General features: G+C 41.8%; 2 protein-coding genes across 2 annotated transcripts; both read left to right on the plus strand.

The window, feature by feature from the left end:
- The first annotated feature begins 286 nt into the window (after positions 1 to 286).
- On the plus strand, positions 287 to 5,520 carry mob3a (MOB kinase activator 3A). Its single transcript, XM_084011312.1, has 4 exons — positions 287 to 501; positions 1,622 to 2,161; positions 3,591 to 3,793; positions 4,930 to 5,520. The coding sequence occupies exons 2-4, from the start codon at positions 1,744 to 1,746 to the stop codon at positions 4,957 to 4,959; spliced, it is 651 nt and encodes a 216-aa protein (XP_083867438.1). The 5' UTR covers positions 287 to 501; positions 1,622 to 1,743; the 3' UTR covers positions 4,960 to 5,520.
- A 5,060-nt stretch (positions 5,521 to 10,580) lies between these two features.
- On the plus strand, positions 10,581 to 23,905 carry mknk2b (MAPK interacting serine/threonine kinase 2b). The gene is made up of 14 exons (XM_084011294.1): positions 10,581 to 10,700; positions 11,277 to 11,487; positions 11,984 to 12,071; positions 12,251 to 12,352; positions 12,488 to 12,585; positions 14,894 to 14,973; positions 15,579 to 15,652; positions 15,772 to 15,876; positions 16,067 to 16,122; positions 16,329 to 16,424; positions 20,001 to 20,195; positions 20,319 to 20,483; positions 20,598 to 20,638; positions 20,749 to 23,905. The coding sequence occupies exons 2-14, from the start codon at positions 11,437 to 11,439 to the stop codon at positions 21,020 to 21,022; spliced, it is 1,425 nt and encodes a 474-aa protein (XP_083867420.1). The 5' UTR covers positions 10,581 to 10,700; positions 11,277 to 11,436; the 3' UTR covers positions 21,023 to 23,905.
- The last annotated feature ends 533 nt before the right edge of the window (positions 23,906 to 24,438 follow it).

A 24,438-nucleotide genomic window follows, 5' to 3' on the forward strand; every position in this document is an offset into this window, starting at 1 on the left:
CATATCATGTCTTCAATATTTTTGGCAGTAAGCAAGAAAAATGTAGCATTGAAATTGCTATGTCCTGCTTCTTCTTTTTTTTTTTTTTTTTTGGTCAGTTGAAAATTGCACCTTTACTTTGGGAGGAAACCTCTTCAAATGCATTGTGTCGTCAAAAAAACGTGGTTGACATGTGGATATTGTTTTACGGACGAGTGCAATATTTAATGAGAATTCTTTTTTTAAGGGTATACTATTTTGAAGGTTGTGACCGGAAATTGCCACCAACGGCTCTAACTAGACCTTGGTGTACTTTTCTATTCGTAGGGCGGAGCCAGGCGTTAGTTTCTTTATTAAACTGACATGTTTTGTTGAATTAACAGTAATTTTACAACATATATGGCAATATGTGTCCATAATGTAGTGCGTGTTTGTTGTCGACCTAAAGCTATCGATCGGTAACCAGATAATTTTCGATAAAAAAGGATCGAAGGAAACTGGCGGAACAGGAAGGCGGAACAAGTAAGTTCGTGAAAGTGGCTTTCAACCGTGCGATTTCGTCACCGTTTCAACGTCCGTATGAGTTTTTACGCCGTTATTTATTGAAGATGTGACGTAAATAACGTGTGAGTTATGTGGGTTTGTCCTGTCTTGTTTGTGTTTTAGCTTTTGATTTTGTTTTTTAGAAAGCAACAAGTCCGACCTAGTTAGCTAGGCACGTCACAGATAAACTTCGTTCAGTCGTCATGTGCCCGGCTGTTTAATCTCTTGGCTTTTCTGCCTCAAAGTGGGTTTAAAACGACGTAAAGTCCGCAGTACTATGAAGGTCAATGCGCCGATATTTAGACAGGTGTGTAAATATACCGTAATGCCCCGTAACGTTGGTGACGGCGGTTTTATTGTCATTCCGCAGATTCTTGGTCTCACGGCGGAATTAGTACCTGCAATAGGAAATGACTCACGATGTTTTATCTGTTAGGCTGACTGCTGTCACTGTTCAGACTTGTTGTTCGTCCGGGATGTCGTTTAGCCTCATTGGTTTTCTCATCATTAGATGAAATTGTATAAGGTACAATGTTCGTGCGTTTAGCCATAATCATTAACCGTTTATTTACATTGTTGCACCGTGAATGTTTATGACTGTTGACATGACCTCCATCTTTTGTGACATTTACACCTTCTTAAGAAGGTGGTTGAGGGATTTGTATTTTCTACAAACAGCTCAAGGTTCAAGACAAATATTGAAACACAGATGCTATTGTTGTGTAATTGATCAGCTGATCCATTATATGCTAAATAAGAATGCAATAGAGCTGAAAAGATGACTTGATTAGCAGATCAAATTAAGGTAATTTTTAAAGCTTTGTGCCAAATTTTACCTCTTTCCGGCTTCTTAATTGTAAGGATTTGCTGCTTTTGTTCATGTCTTGGACTTTGGGAAATTGACGAAGGACAGTTAATGGATCAATTGATTACTTACAATCAGCAATCAATTATGAAAATAGTTCATAGCTGTAGCCTTTAACATTTTGTAAAATATAAGGAATATGTAGGAAGTATGAAAATGTACATCTATTAATCAAATTATGTCCCTTTCTTTCTTTCTTTCTTTCTTTCTCTTCCCTCCTTTCATCATATGCAGAATAGCAGAGGGTGTCAAAACAAATATTAAAAAAAAAAACTTTGATTGACTGCTTCCATTTCAACAGTAATTAATCCACCCAAAGCATTCAAACAAATTGCCCCGTGCCACCACATCCAACCATGTCCATGGCCCTGAAACAAGTCTTCAACAAAGACAGGACATTCCGGCCCAAGCGCAAGTTCGAGCCCGGGACGCAGCGCTTCGACCTGCACAAGAAGGCACAGGCGTCTCTGAATGCAGGGCTGGACCTGAAGCAGGCCGTGCAGCTGCCCCACGGCGAGGACCTCAACGACTGGGTGGCCGTCCACGTAGTCGATTTCTTCAACCGCATCAACCTCATCTACGGCACCATCAGTGACTCCTGCACTGATCAAACCTGCCCCGTCATGTCCGGTGGGCCCAAGTATGAATACCGCTGGCAGGATGAGCACAAGTACAAGAAGCCAACGGCGCTGTCGGCTCCCAAATACATGAGCCTGCTCATGGACTGGATTGAGGTACAAATCAACAATGAGAACATCTTCCCCACAAATGTTGGTAAGTGTTTCCTATAGATGGTGTGTTAATGAAAGTTAGGCTTTCCGTTCAGAGATTCAGAATTAGGTCACATACGTTTGGGTTTTGTGTGTCTTCTAAAAGAGAGGTTGTGTGCAAACCAAGCTACCACCCACAGACAATGAACACAGCCATTACTTTCATTGGCAATTAAGCTATTTCAATGAAATGATCTAGTCCCAATAAAATGATCAGTGCCCGTCCAAAATCAACAAGTTAACTTTATTGGTACAGCACATTTCATACGTAATGACATGCAGCACAATGTTGATGATTCACAGCAGTCAAACCTCCACTGGTCTTCAACTAATAATGATTTGGACTTGCATAGTTGAGATGCTGTAAACACGTGGTTCACAACCTGGGGACGCAAGGTGAGAAAAGCAGAAAATAATGTATTTATGTTCCACAAAGTTGTGTCGTTTTTTAAGATTTCCCTCAAATGTTTGCTGTTATCCTGTATTTGTGAAATACTAAATTATTTAGATTTAGGGGGAATGATAAAAGTATTCCAGTAACACACAGGGTAACATATCTGTCTTTGGTTGAACTGATCACAACTGGTAGACAGAGATGGTTTTGTTTTGATTGAGGAGTCACAAGCCAAGGTTGGTGCCAGTGCTATGAAGGGCAAATATTTACTTATTAAATGACTGATTAATCTTTCTTTAAATGGACTAATATGTCAGTCACATGAAGGACCGATACAAAAGCCACTTGAATGATGAACACGTAATGAATACAAAGGGAAATTATAATGAGATGCAGATAAAATTCCATAGAGCAGAGAGGCATTGAACACCAGATGCCAGTGTGTGTCGTTAACCGAAAATGTTTTAGATAAAATCTGCGAGGCCGCATTTATTAGATTGCTGACATTGTTTCATATTACAAACACTACCAGTTAATCCTGCATTCTCCCATCTTATTATCTCAGTCTGCAGCTCTGTGCGTGCGTGCATGCCCTGTGCTGAGGCTCGGCATCTGACTAACTACAGAAACATCCAAGCAATGGATTTAAAAATGGGTCACACAATGTACAGGAGGGTATTAATAGAAATGACCTCTGACGCGCCTGTCCTCTGGAACAGATTCCTGAGATTTTATTGAATTAGTCGAGGGAAAATGACTAAATTAGTCACTTGGTGAGAGCAAAGGATTATCCCTCGGACTAAGTTGTGTTAGTTTTCCATTCACGTATGAGGTGATACTGTCTCGGTCCTATAGCATGCCAGTATCCAACGTGGGGGACTCCAGAGGACAAAGCAACGCATTGAAAAGTTCATCTTAATTTGAATATTGTGTAGCCATTGCATTAAATACATCAGTATCAAATGTGTGTCTTTCTTTGAAGCAAGTAGCGTAAGGTCATCCTGGATTGACCTCCCGTCTCCATCTGTCTGACTTGCAGGTACTCCCTTCCCTAAGACCTTCATGCAGGTGGCTAAGAAGATTTTGTCTCGCCTGTTCCGGGTGTTTGTCCACGTCTACATCCACCATTTTGACCGTGTGAGCCAGATGGGGGCCGAGGCTCATGTCAATACCTGCTACAAGCATTTCTATTATTTTGTCGTCGAGTTCAACCTCACGGAACACAAAGAGCTGGAACCTCTGGTGAGTCGGAAGAGGGGGTCGGATCTAACATGGAGCTGAATACAAAAGAAATTAGATTTTGTTTTAAAAAGCTTTGATATCTTTTGAAATAATAGACTTAAAAAAAACGCTCAACCCTAAACTAGTTAAGCAGTGTTGTAATTGTTGGGTGAGATGTTTCCTTAAACCAGAGGGTGATGGATCTTTTTGCTGAAGAAATTGTCAGACATGGACAAAGTCAGGACACGAGAAGCACAAATCTTTTACTGTACAACAGCTTTCACTATATGTAAAGTCACATGAAATTACACAAGGCGCCTCATTAAAGTGCATAATGACATTTAAAAAAAATGGTTATATTAAGATTTGGTAATCGTACCACTTTTTTATTTTCCTCCATAGACACACAATCTAAAAACTTTTGTCAAGCGGTACATTTAACAGTTTGTCAGCACCCCCTGGTGAACCAAATATAACTGAGGCACCGTTTCCAAATGACCTCAATCATATCTTATTGCTTATCGTATGATTTATATGCCAGTACTGATATATTCCCGCTAAGATAATATTAGTCTAACGTAACCAGACCTGTGTCCACAGCGCTGTGACAGCATTAAAGGAAGGTCTGGCTCCACACATCATCATTATTATTGTAAAGCTGAAAAAAACAATCCAGCTTCTTTAAAACGGTCACTATTATCTCGGGCGGTGCTTAGCCCAGGCTGCAGCCACGGTGCCCTTGCAGAATAGATAGCAGACAGTGGGGAAAATGCCTCGTGACCAATGGCTCCCTTATACCCACAGTCTACATCCGGTGGGTCAGACTAAGCTAATATAGATAATAATAGTAAAGCAGTGGGTCGCTGTGTCCTGTATTCAGGTAATAATAAAGTATGGTGGGGATTTCCAGCATGAGATCATGTAGTCTTGTGATCATTTTAAGACGAATCTAATCCAAACAAATACTGTACTTGACTTCAAAATGATCAACAATTTGCGTCCGACAATCATTTTTGAAACAGGATGCTGCCGTCAATAACAATTTGCATGTAAGCGGCGTCGCTTGCAAAATCTCTTAGGCGTTCTTAAGTGTGTAAACGTTCCATGTGTTTCCTTCACTGCGCTAACTCTGTGTTCTGCGTGCGTTGTGTCCGCAGAAAGAGATGACCTCTCGGATGTGTCACTGAGGGAGCACGACTGGCCAGTCGACACAATCACACCCGAAGAACACATACGTCCATCTAGAAGACTGCAGAACTAAAATTCAAAAAAAGAGTCTATTTTTATATTTAAGTACTGTAATCTATTTTAGCTCCATACTGTAGGTTTGAACTATGTCAGGTGAGGCGTTCTGTTGCTTTTAAAAAAAACATTTTATCAGAGCACAGTATTAAGCTGTATGTTTGTGTTGATGTTTTTCTATTTTATTTGAATCGCAATCATTCCAGGATGCATTTGTCTGTCTGTTTAAAATGATCTAAAATTTAGTATGATTTCTTCTGACTCCATCTCTACAAATCATTGTTACATTAAAATGACGCTCTACGTCGTTATGAATTGAATTTGGCAATCAGTATTTAAATTAACACTGAATGGTTTTCCTTCCTAAAGATAATGGTACTGTGCTTTCTGGTTTTACTGATGCCCATCTGAACAATCAATGCAGTAATTTAATTTTCTTTTCTTTTTTTTGAGGCAAAGAAAGTATTATGTACAAATGTTACGAGAAAAATACATTTTTTTCTGTTTCTGAGAGTATTATTTTTTGACTACTACTACATCAGTTATTTAAATACATTTGGGGGTCGGTACCATTTATAGTAAAGTTACATATTTATAAATGAAGTTCTAATACAGTAATGGCCTGCTGGTGACTCAGACATCATCCAGTCTGTGTCATTGCACACGTTGGGACTTGGGCCACCGGGCAGGTTCTCAGATGTCAAACCTGCAGGTGTTCGTTTCAGATACTCTTGGCAGCTGAAGGTCACACGAGACTCAGACCTCACATGCCAAAACTCTGGCGGCAGCACGTTCTAAAGACTGAATGTAAAACCGTCCACTGGGTGGCATCAGAAACCAAAACCCGCCTCTGTGAGGAAATAACTTTAATCCTACAGTATAATGCTGTTGGCTTTATACAATCTGCCCAATGTCCCAGTTATTGTCATGAAGAGGGGAAGTGGGGCCTTGCTGGGCCTGATTTGAGTTAATGATTTGAATAAGCTGGTTATGCAAGAAGCAGGCCAGACTGTACTTGGATGAATACACAGAGAGTTTTTGTCTTGAATGAGCCCGGCTCTGCATGATCACATCAACAACAGGCATGAATAGGGTTGAGGACATCATCGTTGGTCCGGTTTACAAGCAGTTATCGGTCATAATGGTTTGGATTAATGAGCAGCAATCTTGCACACAAGAAACACCCATATGTGCAAAAAGTATTGTGATCGGAATAATTATAGTACTAAAAATAGTCTGTTACAAGTTCAGAAGTATAAATGGTTTTATATTATATTTTAAGTTTTAAATGTACTTGTTGATAATATTTACATAATATTTGGTATAATCTGAACCCGCAAAGTACCTAGTAATTTAAACCTATCAAATAACTGTAGAGTAACATGTTTTCCCCCTCTGAAATGTAGTGGGGAAGAAGTATAAAGTAGTATAAATTGAAGTATCTGAGTAAAGTATTTGAGTAAATTCCATCATTGTCAGTATACAGCTGACAGCTATTTTATTACCACTTTCCGTCCTTCACTCAAGCTTTAAAAATGTAAAATTTGACATGTTAATATAAACATGATGCAACTATCTGCCCCAATAACATCAGCCACTGGAATGACCTTATCAGCTGCTGAAACCTGATCCTCTTACAGGATTGTCCCTCCTTGATATACCTCCTCTCACTAGTCACTTCCTCCTAAGCGCTCCATCCATTACATCTGTACCCGAACTTTGCTCTTTGCTTCCTCTGGTGTGTTTTTCCTCTTTCGGGAATGTACCAGACTTCTCCTGAAGGGGTTCCAAGACCTGAAAGAAAGTACTGGAAAGAAGCCAAAGAGCAGAGGGGGAAGGATTTCAGGCTGACCAATCAGACTGGGGGCTTGTCTGACTGTCAGGGTCCACACAGTGATGTCTGCCTGTTGTTTTGATGGTACAGTGTGAGTATTTACACGTAGAGAGTTGGGGAGATGATGTGACTCAGCAAATGTTGGAATGGGCGCACACCCTAAACGGTACTGTGGTTTGTGAGTCAGTGCCCTCGTGCAGAGCTGGAGCTGCTGTAGGGATGTAAGTCATGAGTTTAGGGGCCAACAGCTGGAGAGGGACCACAAAGGTTCCAGTAAAATGAGGAATTATATAAGGAGAAAGTTAACTCATGGTCCAACCTAAGCAACCATGCACTTTTACGATTATTAATCCTTAACATATTTTTTTCAGGCTGAAATGCACATCATTTTCTTATTAGCATAACATGAAACTGTCTTACCTTACGTTTAATTTTATTTCTGTCATGATAATGAACACTAAGGGGTCGCGGGGGTCCTACAATTTAGTCCTACTCCTACAATTCAGAGTCATCAATGAACCTTTTCCCAAACCTTGCATGTCTTTGGACTGTGGGAGGAAGCTGGAGAACACGGAGAGAACCCACGCTTACACGGGGAGAACATGCAAACTCCACACAGAAGGAACCCGAACCCATCCCGGGAATCGAACCCAGGACCCTCTCGCTTTGAGGCGACAGTGCTACCCACTACACCACCGTGCAGCCCCATGCAGAAAAACATTGACTGTAATAAAAAGAACTGTGCGCTGATTTGAAAGAATGCAGTTGTTTTTGTATTACCCAATCTGAAATGAGATTCTAAGAAATAAAAAACCCAGAGGCATTTTAAAATGAGATGTCATATATTGTAATATATAACAAGGGCACAGCACCAAAAAATCCCGAAAAAACAAAACATGAGGTTTTTTCTAAGCACAACTGGAACAAAGTTGGACAAAACAAAGGCTATTGCAGAATCCTTGGTGACTGTCTGTGTTTAAAGAGTTTTTCTGAATGTTGGAGTCAGGCCAGTGCTCCAGTATGTTGTCTTTCCACTGGAATTCTTAAAGCATATATGCGTTTTTAGGAGAAGTTAAGCTCACACTTCCTGGCTGGAGGTTATGTGTTCTAGGAAGTTTGCTGTGGGAGGATTTTCTTAGAAAGGGAAGGATCTACACCCTGGGGCAGTGCAACATTACGACTGGAGACATGTACGCAATTTCAACTGTAACCCTGTAAGACGACTGGCTGCACTTATCTTCTTGGCCTTTGACGGTTTTATTTGAACGTGCAGTTCATGCATGCATTTGCAGCTCAGGCAACAAATACTTCTTCATGTGTGGAGAGGAATGTAGCTCGTATGTTTACACTAGATATACAGGAAAAACATTTTTTAACAAGAAATATTACTGGTTCAGCCTGAAGTTCATTTCAACACATGAATCAAAAGACTTTAACAAAGCATTTTGGGTGTTTTTTCCTGAGACCTCAACTGTAAGGTTTGAAATAAAACGTGCAGCGCATTAATTTGTGCTCACTGGCCCACAGAGGTTTGCATGTTGAAACACGCAGGGCAAATCTGAAAATGTGTTGAATTCAACTTCAGCACAGCTTACTGTATTGAGAATATTATTTATTAAACAGTGGAAATGATGCCGTATCGACTTAGATATCTACATGTGAAGCTTTATCTCCATACAGCATCAGGACATCGTAGTAGAATAACCTCGGAACAACAACAACAGACATACACCTCTATCAGATTTCACACTGGAATATCCTCGGCCTAAATACCCCCTTGCCCTGATTGAGTGCCGTTCGCATCAGAAACGAGGCTGTTGCCACCTGAAGTTATTTATGATGGCCGAAGACGCCTCATCCTTTTGCCCTGTAGTGACACAGACCCGCCCCTTGACGTGTGATCATGTTTTCCTACTAAGCCAGCGACTGCACCATGTGCTCCTGGCAGCAGCAAATCAGCCAAACACTTGCGTAATGTTTGCTGCCACTGAGCTTATGTTTTAGGGGTAGAAGGTGAAAGGAGGAGGAGAGGCAGAAAGCCTCCGGTCACAAGACGGTAGAGTCCTGAAAACAACCCGTACATGGAATCAACTGCACCTTTGATAAACAGTACATCAGTGCTATACAAAGCGGATCTGTGCACAAGGGATTATATGCAGTTATAAATAGTTAATGTAACAAAGAAAGCATACTGTATAGTTAAACAAAAAAGCACATGGTACAGTAAAGCATTTGCCATGTTGCAAATGATGCAACATGAAGTCATTTTCTATTCTTAGGACATTAAGGGGATTCATGTAAAAGAATTATGTTAATATGAAAGGGGTTTTCCAAGCTTCTGTCAATATACCATTTTCTTTAATCTGAAAATATGGTACGTACCTGTCACGTTTGCTTTGGCATCTCACAATTAGCCGATGTGTGGAGGTAACAACATTTCTCCGTTACCAGCGTTCTTGGTTCCCTTTCATTAACACGACCGTGAGACCCTCGTTGCGTGTCTCCACCCTCGTCTGAACAGCATCCTCGTGGCTCCAAAACGTGCCATGTCTGCCTTGTCACACATGAAAAAGGTGTGTGTGCATTTGTGTGTTCACATACCCTTCTCAATAACTAAAGATAAAATCCATATAATTGCTTTGCTTTGCATGAATCGTTTTGGGTACATTTACCATTCTTGTTATTTAAGCTGACATGTCATTTGTGTAATTTAATTATTCAAGTATCCTTGTTTTAGTTGTATCTATTTCTGTGCGTGTGTGTGTGTGTGTGTGTGTGTGTGTGTGTCCTGAGAGCAACATGAAGCCGGAGTCAAATTCCTTGTATTTGTTACACTTTCTTGGCAGTAAACAATCCAGTATTATACTATAACTGACAGGAGTCATTGTGCGTGCATCAGGAGGAGTACATTAATTTTGGAGTTGTACGTTTGTACTTTAACGTGTTGTAACTTTACAAAACCTGATACTTTGTGTGTGTGATACTGAAATGCCACAGCTGAAGTCATGCCACTGCCTCAGTCTGATTTCTTTGACCACCCATCATGGCCATTCATCACTGGACTTGAGAATAAAGTTTGATATGGCGCATCAAATGTACGTTATTCATTTTGTGAGAGGCACGAGGAGAGAAGGGGGTGGTGTGTATGTGCACTATGTGCACTACTTGTTCCATGTACTAGCTAACCTCCTTTTGTAAAACGTGCCCTTCGTGCAGCAGAGAGTTGTTATGATGTCGACATAGATGTAAACCGGTGCATCCGGTCTGTCTTCATCCTGCATTAAGACCTCTCTCTTCGGAACAGCCATGGGGGCTTACTGCACTCATGTAGCGCACGTACACGCCGTATAGTCTCACCATGCATCCAATGGCTGAGGCCTCGAGGGCCTCTCGAACAAAACACAGTTCACGGGCCGGGTACCATTTCGTGTGTGTTACCAATTTGGTTTCCGAGACATTTTGCATGAAATGTGTGTGTTTTTACCACATTTGATATTAAACTTGTTTAAATGACACACTTCACCATGTTGTTTCTCGTTTCGTGTCTTCTGCGCCACGTCGAGCAGTTATTCACGTTTCTTACCACGATAAGTGGTACATCGTCGCAGCGAGGCAAAATTGGTACGCGGCCACCATATCCGTTTCCAGAAAGATGCATCCAGTATGTCGACGCAGTCCCGAGGAGGGCGGAGTCAGCGGGGAGGTTATAAATGCGGACACGCTGTTGTGCTTTCACCACCTTCCACGCAGTCACTATCAGGCGATCCCCTCCCCCTCGGCCGTCCTCTGCGGCTGTTGAAGCAGCGGGTCAAACAACGACGCTAACGCTGGAGCTATAAAATTAACAACGGGGTGAGTACAAAAAAAAACATGTAGCTTTGGAAACAGTTCATCCTGCCATTTTGTGTTTTTTTTTTGGCTAAATGTGACCGTTCTTCTCATAGGACGACAGTGACGTTGCACTAGAAACGGTCGCTAACCGTTGTCTGACGTAAAGTTAAATCCTCAGCGTGTACATGTTAGCTAAACGGTCGTAGCGGCCTCCCTGTGACTGTTGCAAACGGCCGCTGCCGTCCTTGTTAAAATTAAAACTGCGTGGCTTTCCGACATATTTGCTCATCTTTACCAAACGGTAGTGTTGTAATGACTTGTGGGGTGTGTGTGTGTGTGTGTTGTATCCTGGGTCTTGAAACATGGCTTATTTAAATGAGATTAACCAACCCAACACGGGTGGCGCTGTAACGGTAGTTAGCTGTTGCTGCACTCTGCGTTGTTTTTATTGCCTCGGGAACATGTGACGAATATAAGCAGCGTTGAACAATTTATTAAAAATTGGCTAAACTAATGATTGTGTATTGGTTTCTTGAGTTATTTCTCCTGGCGACGGTGGGTTTAAACGCTGCGTTGTGTTTTTTGTATTGTCCACAGGGCTCCCGTTTAAAGCGCCGCAGCAACCTGACCAGATAGCGCAGTGTAATCACTTGCGACTCTCCGAAACGACTTGGTTTTGGAGAAGTGCAAATTGATATCCAAAAGAAAACCCCCACTGCTGCCGCAGCCACCAAAAATCATCCCAAATCGAAGCAAAATGGTGCAAAATAAGATCACCGAAGTCACTGGATTCCATCGCTCTTTCAAGGTGAGTTTTGAGCTGCAGAGCGGCTACGATCTTGCCTTTTGGGAAGTCTCTATAATCAGAGCACATTTGTCAGCATGTATGAGAGCACATTGCTAAATATAAACACATCTGTTACTCATGTCTTATGGTGGACAAATATGTGTGGCCTGATGGCACGTGTATGTTCAGGAATGAAAGTTGGCCTGGAGTTGGTGACTCAAAGAACTGTTGCAGGAAATGTGACTCTATTTAACAAGATTTATGTTTCTATTATGCTGGAGTGGGCTGCTTAGTCTTTGGATTACTTGGTGGTGGTACATCACATATGAATGGTTGTTTTATAAGGTTCCTACCCCTTGGCTCTTTTGCTGTGTTGACTCTATTTTAAGTTTATGGTTTCAGGAAAGGAGAGATAACATAGGGTCTTATCTGTTATGACTAACAATTGATACTTAAAGCTGAATGTCTCATTGATAAGATTGCATTCCCTAACAAGCACATTTTTAAATTTCTCTAGGGCCAAAATCCCTTTGAATCAGACGACTTCACTAAAAATGGATCCCATCTTCTTGATTCATTTAATTTTGATCCCTCCCCAAGACATGGTGAGTACATTTACTAACAGATTTTGAAAACTCTATCTTACCCATAAATGCAATCCATAATGCTTTAATTGCACCACCTAGTTTTCTTGAGGCCAGTTTGGCCCTCAATTTAGTTTTCCATTTGAGTGCTTTCTTTTGAATTTGCTTCCTCACTAACATAGGAACTCGTATTTTCACAGACATGCCTTCCAGCCAGCCTATTGACATCCCAGATGCCAAGAAGAGAAACAAGAAGAAAAAGCGTTGCCGGGCAACTGACAGTTTCTCTGGTCGATTCGAGGGTAAAAGCTTTTATTTTCAGTATAATTTTGTTGCGGTTTAAACAAATCTTCATAAAACATTGTATCTGGCATTTAGAATGGTTCTGCTCCTCAATAAAAATGAATATTTTCCTAACATATGAAACTGTTCTACAGATGTCTACAGACTGCATGAAGAGGTGCTGGGAGAGGGTGCTTATGCCATAGTGCAAACATGCATCAACCTCATTACCAACAAAGAGTACGCTGTCAAGGTGAGAGACATTCCCACACACTTAATAACTAATGCGTTTGACCCTTTTAGCATAGTTCATGCTGTCTTGATTCTTGCAAGTCGGTGCTCCTGTCTCGCGAATCTGCAACTGTCGTGTTTTTTTGTTGCCAAATATCACCTGCCTGTCTGTGTGTGGCACACGGCTAGTGATTTAATAAAGAGGCGCTATGTTTCTAGGACGGCGCTTGGTTAACTTTAGGATGCGAGCAGTCATGCATTCCTTTACACACAAAGGAGTCACGTGTCATCACATGTGGTATAAGATCTTAATGTAAAAAAAACACAGCAGGATTTGTCTTTTCTTTGGTTATTCTGTTGACGGTCAGGATATTTTTTTTTAGCTCTCTGTTATGGATGTCTGCAGGCTCTCGTTCTACTGCTGCTCTCCCTTTTTTGTCTCTTTTCTTTGGAGTGTACAACACTAGCTCCTCTTGAACACATCCCTCGCTGTTTTACAGATGGCCAGCCTATCGGAGAGCTGGGAGGGATATACCCACCCCTTTTTTCTTTACTCCTATTGCCTACAGAGGACGCTCGTTGTGAGAACATTATGTACTGGTTACTGTGCCAAAACAAAACCCTCATAGAGAGGAAGGAGGGGCGCTGGGTGAGGGTTGTGACCCAGGGTGTTTACACTGCTTTGTTCTCCTTGCTCGGTACAGTTTTTTTTTTTTTTTTTTTTCTCTCTTCTCTTCTCTTGTCCAAATGGGGTGTGGGCTTGTGAAGACATGTCTTGACTCCTGGGGACTTCCTTTTCTTTGCAGGGAATTAGAACTGTGACTCATTTTCCTCTTTTGTAATTCTTGGTGCCTAACTAATGTATCCCATTTAGATATTGGACATGAACGCAAAGCATTTTTTTAGATTTCTAATGAATTCCTGATTGCAGTTTAATTCTGTTCGTTTGAAATGAGGTGTCGATGGGGAAAGGCCAGTTCCCCATAGTGCAAGTGTCCATGTAATACAAATTAATATTTCAGAGGAATCGTAGCACACATTCTGTTATGTGACCATGATCCGTTAGCTTTGTTTACCCTGTAATGGTTTGGTAGATCCCTTGGGACTTAGCAGTTCTGGGGGAGGAGGCATGATGGTCTGCAGTTATTAGAGGTCATTTAGGAGTTGGAGGGGGCTCCTGCCAGATGTCCTGTCTCTCCCCTCCCCCTCCAGACTGGGGTGAGTTACATGTGTGGGCTCCTTGTGTTGCGATTGCAACAAAAGGGTGAGCAGAGGGCTCTGCAGTGCATGCCTATCTGAAGCGCTTGTTCTCCAGCAAATCGTTGTCTGTAAAGTATTATTTCCCAACCCTTGGTTGATGATTGTACATGCAGCGTGACGTTGTGAGGCCTTGTTTTTCAGCAGGTTGTTATGATTTTGATCTTTTGATTTGGATAAACGACCATAAATCTAGTATTTTAACTACTGTCTACCCACATGGCATTTTGATAAATCACTTGTCAGGTCAGCTATGTTTTGTAGTTTCTTTTATCTGTTTGTCATTATCAGGGTGGGAGGATTGTGTTGTGATTGTGTGAAAGTGAGCTGATTGGGAGCTGTTAGTGCTGCTGACTCAGACTGGAATAGTGCAGAGGCTTTGGGCTGCTCACAGGCCTCTTGTCTGTCTATTAATCCTAGACACACACTGCAACTCTGGCCCCACTGGCCTTCAAAAGCAACTATAATCCAGCTACCAGGAAGAGAAACATGCACAGCCTCCCAAGCAGACAATAACCAACCAGGACTGGAAAATTCAGGCCTTTTGCTTTGGTGTCAGCAGTCTATCTTTCTGTCTCTCTTGGCAGGTCATATTGCAGCTGGCGGCCCCTCTGTGGTTTAGCTCCAGGCAGCACAAAGTTATATTTAGCGAGCATTTTTTTGTTTATCGCAAACAGTTTTGGATTAGCTTATAGGATGTTTGGAAGAACACGCATGACTTCTTAAGAGTGATTACGCTTTAAATATGGGTTACACATGAAGTGCTAAATATAGATGCCGTGGGGTGTTATATCCGCATTCTGTTCTGCTTTGCCAGGCAGCACTGAAAGTAGGTTAAAGTATCATTCAAAACTGTGCCATAGGGTGGGATATAGGTGAGAAAGCAGGACGATTTTGGTCTGGATGGAAACCATTTCTAGGCTTAGTGTATGGAATAGATACTCTGTGCTATACAGTAAATCCATCCACGGGTGGAGTTTTCTGGAGCAGCGCCAAGCCGTCAGACCATTTTTTTATGGATGTAACATTTTTTTTGTATTTGTAAATAATGCGACGGAAATTTTCTGTTCCAGATCATTGCGAAAAGACCGGGTCACAGCCGCAGCCGTGTCTTCCGTGAGGTTGAGATGCTCTATCAGTGCCAGGGCCACAGGTAATGTCCTTTTTGGTCATGACCCATTAAAGTAATGCCATTGATGGTAAATGTTTGGAAACTGTACCGGAGACTGACTCAGTTGGTGCTTATTGTATCCCCATAAGCTTTGTTTATACTTGTGCGAGTTACTGTGGCACAATCTCCATAGATGGTGAGCGAGCTATGGGCATGCTATGTTTGTTGCATTAATCTCCAAATTCGATCAGGTGTAAAAATAATGTACTGTGAAGAAGTCAGCGACATCCACACAACTCCATAAACCACCCTTTGCAATGCTGGAGGAATTGTTGACTGTCACCTATTCATGGATATTGCTTAATTGCTTTTATATAAGCCCTGAAAAGAAAGTAATGTATTGCAATATAATGAAAAGAAGGTTGATTGTCCTGTAAATAATTTGATTTGGCTGGCAAAAATCTTACTTAAACGATATATAAGACCATGCGGTTCGAAAGCATTTAAAATAAAATCCACTACGGAGAGCATGAATCATGCATTAGTCCTCTTACTCCATAGTGTATAAATCATCTTGCATGTTTAATAGATGGATGACTCTGTTGACACTGGCTCATGATCTCTTTTTCCCCCTTACTTTTCTGTAGTAACATCTTGGAGCTGGTGGAGTTCTTTGAAGAGGAAGACAAATTCTACCTGGTGTTTGAAAAGCTTCGAGGAGGTTAGTAAATTATAGCTGCTGCAGTATACCTGTGTCATCAAATATTTGTTTAGTTTAGGTTTATCTAAGCTTTTTACTTGTAAATAAAACTGATATATTCACATTTACCCCCTATTTAGGGTCGATCTTGGCACACATTCACAAGAGACGACACTTCAGTGAGCAGGAATCCAGTGTTGTCGTGCAGGACATCGCCAGCGCTCTAGATTTCCTGCATAACAAGGGTAAAACCACTTAAATGAGGAGCAATTTTATTATTACTCATGATCACCAAAACGATCATGACCTTTTTATTTTAATACTGTAGTTACAGTCCATATTCTCATTTCTTGTTCAAATTGAACTATATCCGCAGCACATGAGTCTGGCTTGCTGCGTTTAAACTGACTGATTTGCCTTCCTATCTTTTTCTAGGAATGGCACATAGAGACCTGAAACCTGAAAACATTCTCTGTAAGAGTGCAGACAAGGTGAGTTTACCACAGACTTGTTTAAGCTCCAATAGTTCAAAGGGCAAATGATGTGGTGATTTGGTGTGATATGGTGCTCTAAAATAATATGAACCCTGGTAATGGTAAATTAGTGTAAATCTTTAGCCCCACAAATGGCTATTAATCACATGAATTATATGAATTGTGTTATGGAATTTTAATCTGATTTTGTATCACTTTATCAGATTTCCCCCGTCAAGATCTGTGACTTTGACTTGGGCAGTGGGATCAAGCTCAACAGCGACAGCTCACCCATCTCCACCCCGGAGCTCCTCACACCTGTAAGTCCACCTGCAAATTGTGCTGGTCTTGTTTGTCAAACAGTTCTCACAGCTTTGATTGATGGGAATGGGACGGTGCTATGCCATTCCAGCAATGTCTGACTCTATCTAGAGATACTACTAATTATACTGATAACGCTAATGATGATGACAGTAGATGGAAGAAATCAATCCGTCATATGATCTTGTTTTCAGGCTTTAAAGCAATGCCTGTATCAAGTCCAACTGGCTGGTCCCCTGTTGGGCAATGTTCAGTGGCGTTAGCTGCAGGGAAGCTCACTGATTGGGAGATAGAAAATGTTGTATTTTGAGGTGAAGGTAGTTCAGTGTTTGGCTGTTTCTCTGAAATAACATGGACTGCTTCCTGCATGTCACAATCAGGCAGCTTTTATCTTTCCTTATCGTGCTGAAGTATCAGCAACTCTGGTTGAACGTCAGTGTCCTGTCACTTATCAAACGTAAATATTGAGGCCCATGACGTTGGGGGACTATGATGGTTTTAGGCTAAAATGAGGAATTTTGTCTCACCGTTGCTGGCTCTGAGGGACTTATAAATTGTATCATTTGAATTACACGGACATTGGTGACATGCTAATTACACACACCTGCAGGTGAGCTTGCTTGCAACCCCCCCAAATCTGCATTCTTCAGGTGTTCACCCAAACTCTGGTATATGGAGGGCTTTCCTTGCCAGCTGTAAACTTAGTCATTATGTTGTCATTTGCCAAGGGACTTGAATTACAGAGGTGTCCATTTAAATGTAAAAGTCCTGCACTCTAGGTTTATTCTCCTGCTGTGGTCACAACACAGATAAATCTTCTGAGCACTGCTCTTGCAACCTCAGACACAACTGGTAACTGCACACACACATGCACACAGTGTCTGCTGGCTGTCTAGGGGGCTGGATAGATGGACCAGAGCAGGTGAGGGATAGCAGTTTAGCCTGTAGGAATGTATGGGTGGGTGGGGGATTTCTACACTAGTAACTTAATCTTCCTTTTAGCTGAACTAATGGATATAGCCCATCCTTGAACTATTTGAAGGGGAGATAGTTTTGTTGCCAAAGAGGTAACTTGTTTTGAGTAAACAGATTTTTATTTTATAAATTTTATTGTACACAACCACAAGACTTGATCTAAGGCAAAGGTTTCAGTCGAAGAAAAGTTGGTGCGTGAGGACAGCACACAATGTGATGGCCTTGAAGGCTGCAGGGAACACATTGTGAGTCTTACATGGCCGTGTCCTGTGGTATAAAGTTGCAGGAAAACCAAAAAAAAACACCCAACTCTTGCTCATTTCCCGTCTTCTCTCTGTGGTATGAGAGAAAAACATCCCCCCTCTGTTTCTGCTTAGTCTCCGCCCAGTGGCCCCAACCACGCCTGTGCTCGTCTGCGCTTTCTTTATGTTCTTATACAAAGGCTGTGCATGCATGAGGTTTGTTCTAGAATTGTTGGTCGTTTTCCCCCATACCTAGCAACTGAGATGTGATTGGCTAGACGGTGGGAGGGGGAGGGTAACTGGGCGGGACAAGTGATCATCTGCTCATGCGCTCTCTGGCTTGTTTTCTTTGCCCTGATCACAGGAACAATGTTATCTGATTTTCAGCTCGCTTTTGCGACACACACACACGCACACACATACATTCCTCTACAGTTGCTGTTGCACAATATTCCATAATATGCAAATTGCATTGCTCATGTTGCTGATTCAACTGAATGTGTTTCATCGACTTCATCTAGGGACTTTTCCAAAATGTTTACTGTGAATCTGTGCTCTAGTATAATGGACAATACCAGGAAGAACCTTTTCTCGGAAAAAGCTAATTTTAGTTTTATTGAGATCTCTGCACAAGTGACCGTCTGCTTGGCATGAAATAAATCTGACTGTTCGACTGTCAATGCTCATGTGCAGCTGTTGGGAACTGGGTGGACGTGCAACATGAAGACACTACACATTAGCAGCCTAAACTTTTTTTAAAGTCGGAGTTCATTGTTTTTGTGAGGGATGCAGGTGCAGCTGCATGATGACACAATGGGTGTCATTACTGTAAACCTCTTCAGATTATCCTGTAGTGACAAACAGCAGAGGAGTGTGTCATCAGTGGTGTCAGTATGGCCTGACTAGTCACATGGTTTCAGGAAAGTCCCTGGTTGCAATAACAATAAACCCTGTGGTGGCGGCGGCAGCAGCAGCAGCTGATTGGCAACTGTCTGCGTGGAAGTGTGAGGCGGATGTGACTGATGCAAGTTCAGAAGGTGTTTGCACTAGCAGCACAGGAAGAACGCTGTGAGATTACGGTTATTTCATTGCTCCCCCTTCAGCTTTGTCACTTTCTTTGCCCTGACTTGTCTTTGATTTATTTTGGTGTCTTTGAACAGACCACGACTAATCGTAGCTTGATAGCTGTTCTTTGATAGCACAGCGTGACATTGCCTTTCAGTTTTGGGGCACCTTGGTAGGCAAAAATTGCTTATTTCTGAGGCAGCTGTGTTTAGCCTGAGTCCTGGGATCCTGTCTATGGAGGCAGTCGCCCCAGACATGATAAGTTGTGTTGGGGGTTGGTGTTTTCTCTCTGACAGAAGCAGCTTTGTCTGAGATGAGATTCCTGTGCAGCAAATTTCATTACATAAGGGTGCAGCGAGGTGGAGGAGGGGTTAGGAGACAGCTGGGATGTGGTACTGGGACACAATAGATGCCTGCTCAATGTAAACATGAATGCCCACATATGGAAGGGTGGATGTAGGCCAGACTGCTTTTTGCATGTGTGTGTGTGCAGGTTAACACCCCGGTTAATAGGTATTCTCAGAATTGATACTAGTAGTTGTCTATATTTAGACATCCTCTAGAAATCTCAAAGAAATCAAATCATAACATGAAACATTTTAAAATCATATGATTTATAAAAGTCCTTGTTAGTTGATAGATGGACAAAGTGGCATCAATGAAATGTGTCCTGCTGAACAAGCGACGTGTTCTTTTCCTGTACCTTAAGTAATAAAATGACATTTGGTGTTTTCGTTAAGTTACGTAACTGGCGAGAGCTCAGCCCAGTCTCTGGCTCTGCAGGACAACCAATCCTCTTTTCCCTGCTCAGTGTTTGGCCTAATTTCTTTCTTAGCTACATAACAAGGTACCGTCAGAGCTGAGCCAACCCTTGCCCTCGGCTCATTCTGCCTGGCTTGTGTACAGCTGTGTGGTCAAGCAGTGACTCACTGAACCTGCTTCATTATACAATTGCATTCCCTTAATCTACCCTTGATGTGTAATTGTACACAATGTTCCTACTTAGGTGTCCTTAACTTGTATAGTAAAGCTGTATAGCACCTTTTAAATTAACTTGGTACGGCACATAAGCATGTGACTATCACATAGGCTACCCCCTCCCACTGCACAGCCTAAGAGTAGGCCCAAAGCTTCGACACTTGCAACCACGAGGTGTCAGCTGAAAGAAGGCATGTGGGCCACAGCCAAGAGAGGCTTGTTTCTCTCTCAGCTCTTTTCCTGCTATTGTTGCTGCTTTCTGCTTCTTTTCCCCCCATCCATGGAGTTAAACTTGCCTTTTTTTGTGTTTCACAGTGTGGCTCAGCAGAGTACATGGCACCTGAGGTGGTTGAGGCCTTCAGTGAGGAAGCCACAATTTACGACAAGCGCTGTGACCTGTGGAGCCTCGGAGTCATCCTCTACATTATGCTGAGCGGCTACCCACCCTTTGTAGGCCGCTGTGGTGGTGATTGTGGCTGGGAATTAGGGGAGCCTTGCCATACCTGCCAGGTAAGAATTTGACTAAATAATCCAACCTTTGAGTGATCCTATATCTTGTTGAGAGCCATGATGAAAGTTGAACATCTTCATGATAAAGTAACCGATGGTAAATGTTTTTATGTCCATCACTAGAACACTCTGTTTGAGAGTATTCAGGAAGGAAAATACGAGTTTCCAGAGAAAGACTGGGCTCACATCTCCTCAAGTGCCAAAGACCTAATATCCAAACTTCTGGTTCGGGATGCCAAAAACCGCCTGAGTGCCAGCCAGGTGCTGCAGCACCCCTGGGTGCAGGGGGTGAGTCTAAAAACATCTTCTGCATGTCTTTGACTGGTGTTTTTTTATTTATATTTTTATATAGGTTAGTAAGTATTGATGTTTTAACATGTTTTTTTATTTTTTTTTATTCAGGGTGCATTCGACACTTTACCAACATCCATCCTGCATCAAAGGTAAGAATTTAGTTGCAGCTATAGCAGCCTGTATTCCTTTGGATACTACAGTTAAAATATTTGCACCTTGTAGTGTGTTGACAGTTTTTGTGTCTGATCTTGTCCATTAGAACCAGCAATGCCAGGGATCTGACATTCTTTGCCGACAAGGCCATGGCTGTGAACCGGCAGCTGGCTGAACAAGATGGCATGGAAGAGCAGCAGCAGCAGGATGTGCCGTTCGTCGTTACAGCTACTGGCTCTTCTATGCACCTCTCTCCTCCTTCCAACTCCAAGCTGGCCCGGCGCAGGGAGCAAAACAGCCAGCTCAAGGGAGGCCCCGTCTCTGCTGCAGAGCTTCGTCAGCTCTTGGCCCCTCTTGTAATTATGGGAGACTGTGCCTGAACTTTGTTAACCGTGACCTCTGACCGTCGATTTAAGATTCAAGTCCAGATCTAAGACTACCCTGAGACTTTCTCCCCAACTCTGGCCCCTCTCTCTAACTCTAGCTGGCCTTGGTTCCTCTGCCATTCAGGCTTTCTTGCCTCGCTGTAAAGGGAGATGCTGCTTGCAGCCCTTCCTCTAAATGCCTTCTGCCCTTCTGCAGCACTTCTGAAGCACATCAGTCCAGGGCCTGCATATAGCAAACACACATATGTGCATGTCACGGTTGGGGAGGAGGGCCAGTTAAATTAATTGGGAGAGAGAAGTGTTTTCTAAGTTATGTTTTTTTTTGTTTTTTTCTTCATAAAACTCAGTTCAGAAGAAAGCAGAACACTTATCTTCAAAACTAAGCTCAGACACCAAAGGACAACCTGTTTTGCTGCTCCCACGTTACAACTGGATCCACTGTGAATTAAGTTATCTGGAATGTTCTCTTTGCCTGTATGTATATGCATGAATGGCCCCATCTGCACATGCGTACAAGCTTATGCAATATACCAAGATGAAGGCTGTTTCCGTCTTGGAATGGATTCAGTATAAGGGGTTGGGAGGGCTGTAAGCCAATGCTGTCCGTGCCTGGTGCAGTCCTTTAATATGGCTGGGGACTTCAAAGATTTTTTTTGTTTTTTTTTTGGTCTCCATTTAAGATAAATTCTTCAACAACGAGTCTCCTCTGTAAATGTCTGAGATAAAACACGCACTCTTCTAGCTTGGTGGCCATGCACTTCATGCTCCTTGAGCAAAGATTGTTTGTCTCTAGCCAGCCAGCCATGACTTACTGTTGCACCGATTCATACAGTTATGAATCGGTGCAACAATAAGTCATGGCTGGCTGGGTATATATATCATAACTGTATATATGGCAAATAGTGGCCACATCTTTCAGTGTTTGAGACCATCAGGCAAGTTTATAGTACTGAATTGATGCATGGCCACCCTGAAACTAGACTTCTGAGCTTGCTCTGAAGTATATCTGGTATGTTGATACAAGCGTAATGTTAAATGGCGAGACAAGTGAAACAGTCGGTGTTCCTTTCAATATAAAGAATTCATGACGTGTCCCCTTGCCACAACCAGAACTTGTAATTTTTTTTTTAAGTTTTGTTCAATCAATTAATGCATTAGAATTAACCTTGAATGTTTTTGCAGTAAAGGTTAGAACTCCTTTCAGGGGTTTGAAAAGCACATTTTGGCCATTTTTTTTGATCAAATACATTTGGACCATTCCACACCCCCCATGGTTCACAATTCCTTTTTTTTTTTTTTTTTGACACCCTATTTAAATTAATGACACAACAAAATCGTCATTACAAAATAAAAGGCAGAAGAGCTTTCTCAGAAAAGAAACTTAAAAAAAGGAAAAACATTCCACAAAATGAAAAACCACAAAAAAAAAAAGTCTTCCACGGAAGTGTAGCTGTATTAAGTTTACTTTCTTTTTCATGTTTGAAGACTCCATGTCATTGTGCCACACTGATTTTTGTTTAGTTTTTTGTTTTTCCTTTTTTGTATGGCGTTTAATAAGCTTATTTTCTATATGGTGATTTTCATGCAGGTGCTGTTCAGTTCAGGTGAAACACCGGATGTTTTCCTTGTTTTGTGTTTTTAAAAGTACCAAGTATGAGGTGAGATGGAAAGTTCGTTAAATTGACCTGGAGCGTTCATGCCCAGTGAAGGCAAGTTTTAAGTTTTTTTTTATTCATTTTTTTTTTATGTGCAAGAGTTGGCAATAATTTTTTTTTTTTTTTTGCTCATTCTGAAACCGACCGGTAATGGACTGGTGATGAGGTCTCACAACACTGTAACCATTTCACCAAAGAGGGTTCAAGTCATGAAATTGAACATGTCATCACCTAGCAGTGGAAAGTGGGGACTTCTGATTGTCCATGTCCTGTTGCCAGCACTGCAGCGACGGTACTCTGGAAATGGCTCTCTTGGTGTCATTATGCTGATAATAATAGGACACTGTAGTAGTTCTAAAATACCTTTCTACAGATGCATCGATATGGGGTTTTATGTCTTATAATAAGACTTACTTGAATTTGTGTATGCAGCTGTTTCTTCATTTGGGAAACTACTTTGCTATCGGTAATCTCAAAGCATTAAGCTGATGATCAAGGCAATCTAGGGGTTTTGAAAATACCTATACAGTTCAGTATTCTGCCTTTTTCTCCCTTTTGAACATCAAACGAGTTAGTCCCTACTTTTAAATAGGGTTGGATACTCAAACGCACAGATTTTGGCCATACTCTGTAATATCCTGAATGGTATAAGAGTTTTCTTGGTCATGACCATTTCTACCTTTTTGTCAAATGGCAGTAGCTTTTTGGACTGCCTTTTATTGGGGGGGACAATGGGACAAAATTCTATCCTTAAGCCTCGCAATTTTCATATTGTAAGTCATTTTTGAAGTAAGGAAGTGTTAAAAACCCAGTCATTCATTCAGATGGACAGTCCATCATCAACCTCCCCACAATCTGAATGTAGCCCACAGGCAAAAGCATTTACAATCCAGCAACATTGATCAAATGTTTTCTAAGTGGTTCCTTTCTAGGACATGGTGTGGGGTTATTCCATCTACATTGAATTAGTCCTCAATTTTTGAGAGTTGACACCTGATTATCACTGAATCACCCCAAGCCCCATCATGTTCATGGGAGGAAATTCAAAATAAATACATCCTTTTTAAATACAAAAAAAATATTTTTGATTTAAAATAAGCACTTTACTGTACCATGTGAATGATTGCAGTTGACTCAAGGCAACATTTATGACAGTTGCTACAGAATTTTGTATTGTTTTTCTAAAAAAAAAAAAAAAAAAATGCAATAAAATGCTTTGAACTACTCGTCTTATTATTGTACCGTCTTTGTGTTTTGCTTAGCTCTGCTCAAGTGAAACAACTGTACTCTCTACTATCTCACTAGTTTCATATTAACTACCCGTCTTATCGTCTTGCCAAGGTTGAGGCCGTTTGATCAGATTCTGTGCTGTAAAGCCCTAATCAGTAACACTCCCTGATACCGGAGCCGACTATGTCGCATATGTCCTTGGCTGTTGGTAAACATGAGCGCGGTTGTCTCCTCACACACACTGAAATGTGACTGTTGTTTCACCTAGCTCTTCCCAAGCTACGGGGGGAGGGACAGGGGCGGCTGTTCACAGCTGCACCCGCCTGCTCTGACGACTGACGCAACCTGCTGCAAGAGCTGCAGCTCCTCTGTGCCACTTCACGGTCTGCCTGGAAAGGCGGAACGCAGACTTCTGCTGAATTCGCTAAAAGCCAGTGTGGCGTTTCAACACCGCCGCAAGTCTTTATTTCCCTTCCTGTGCGGAAAATCCAGCTGTATCAACTAAAACGAAACATTACTGAAGTC

Source organism: Eutrigla gurnardus, assembly GCF_963514095.1.
Source record: "Eutrigla gurnardus genome assembly, chromosome: 6".
NCBI classification, from domain to species: Eukaryota; Metazoa; Chordata; class Actinopteri; order Perciformes; family Triglidae; genus Eutrigla; species Eutrigla gurnardus.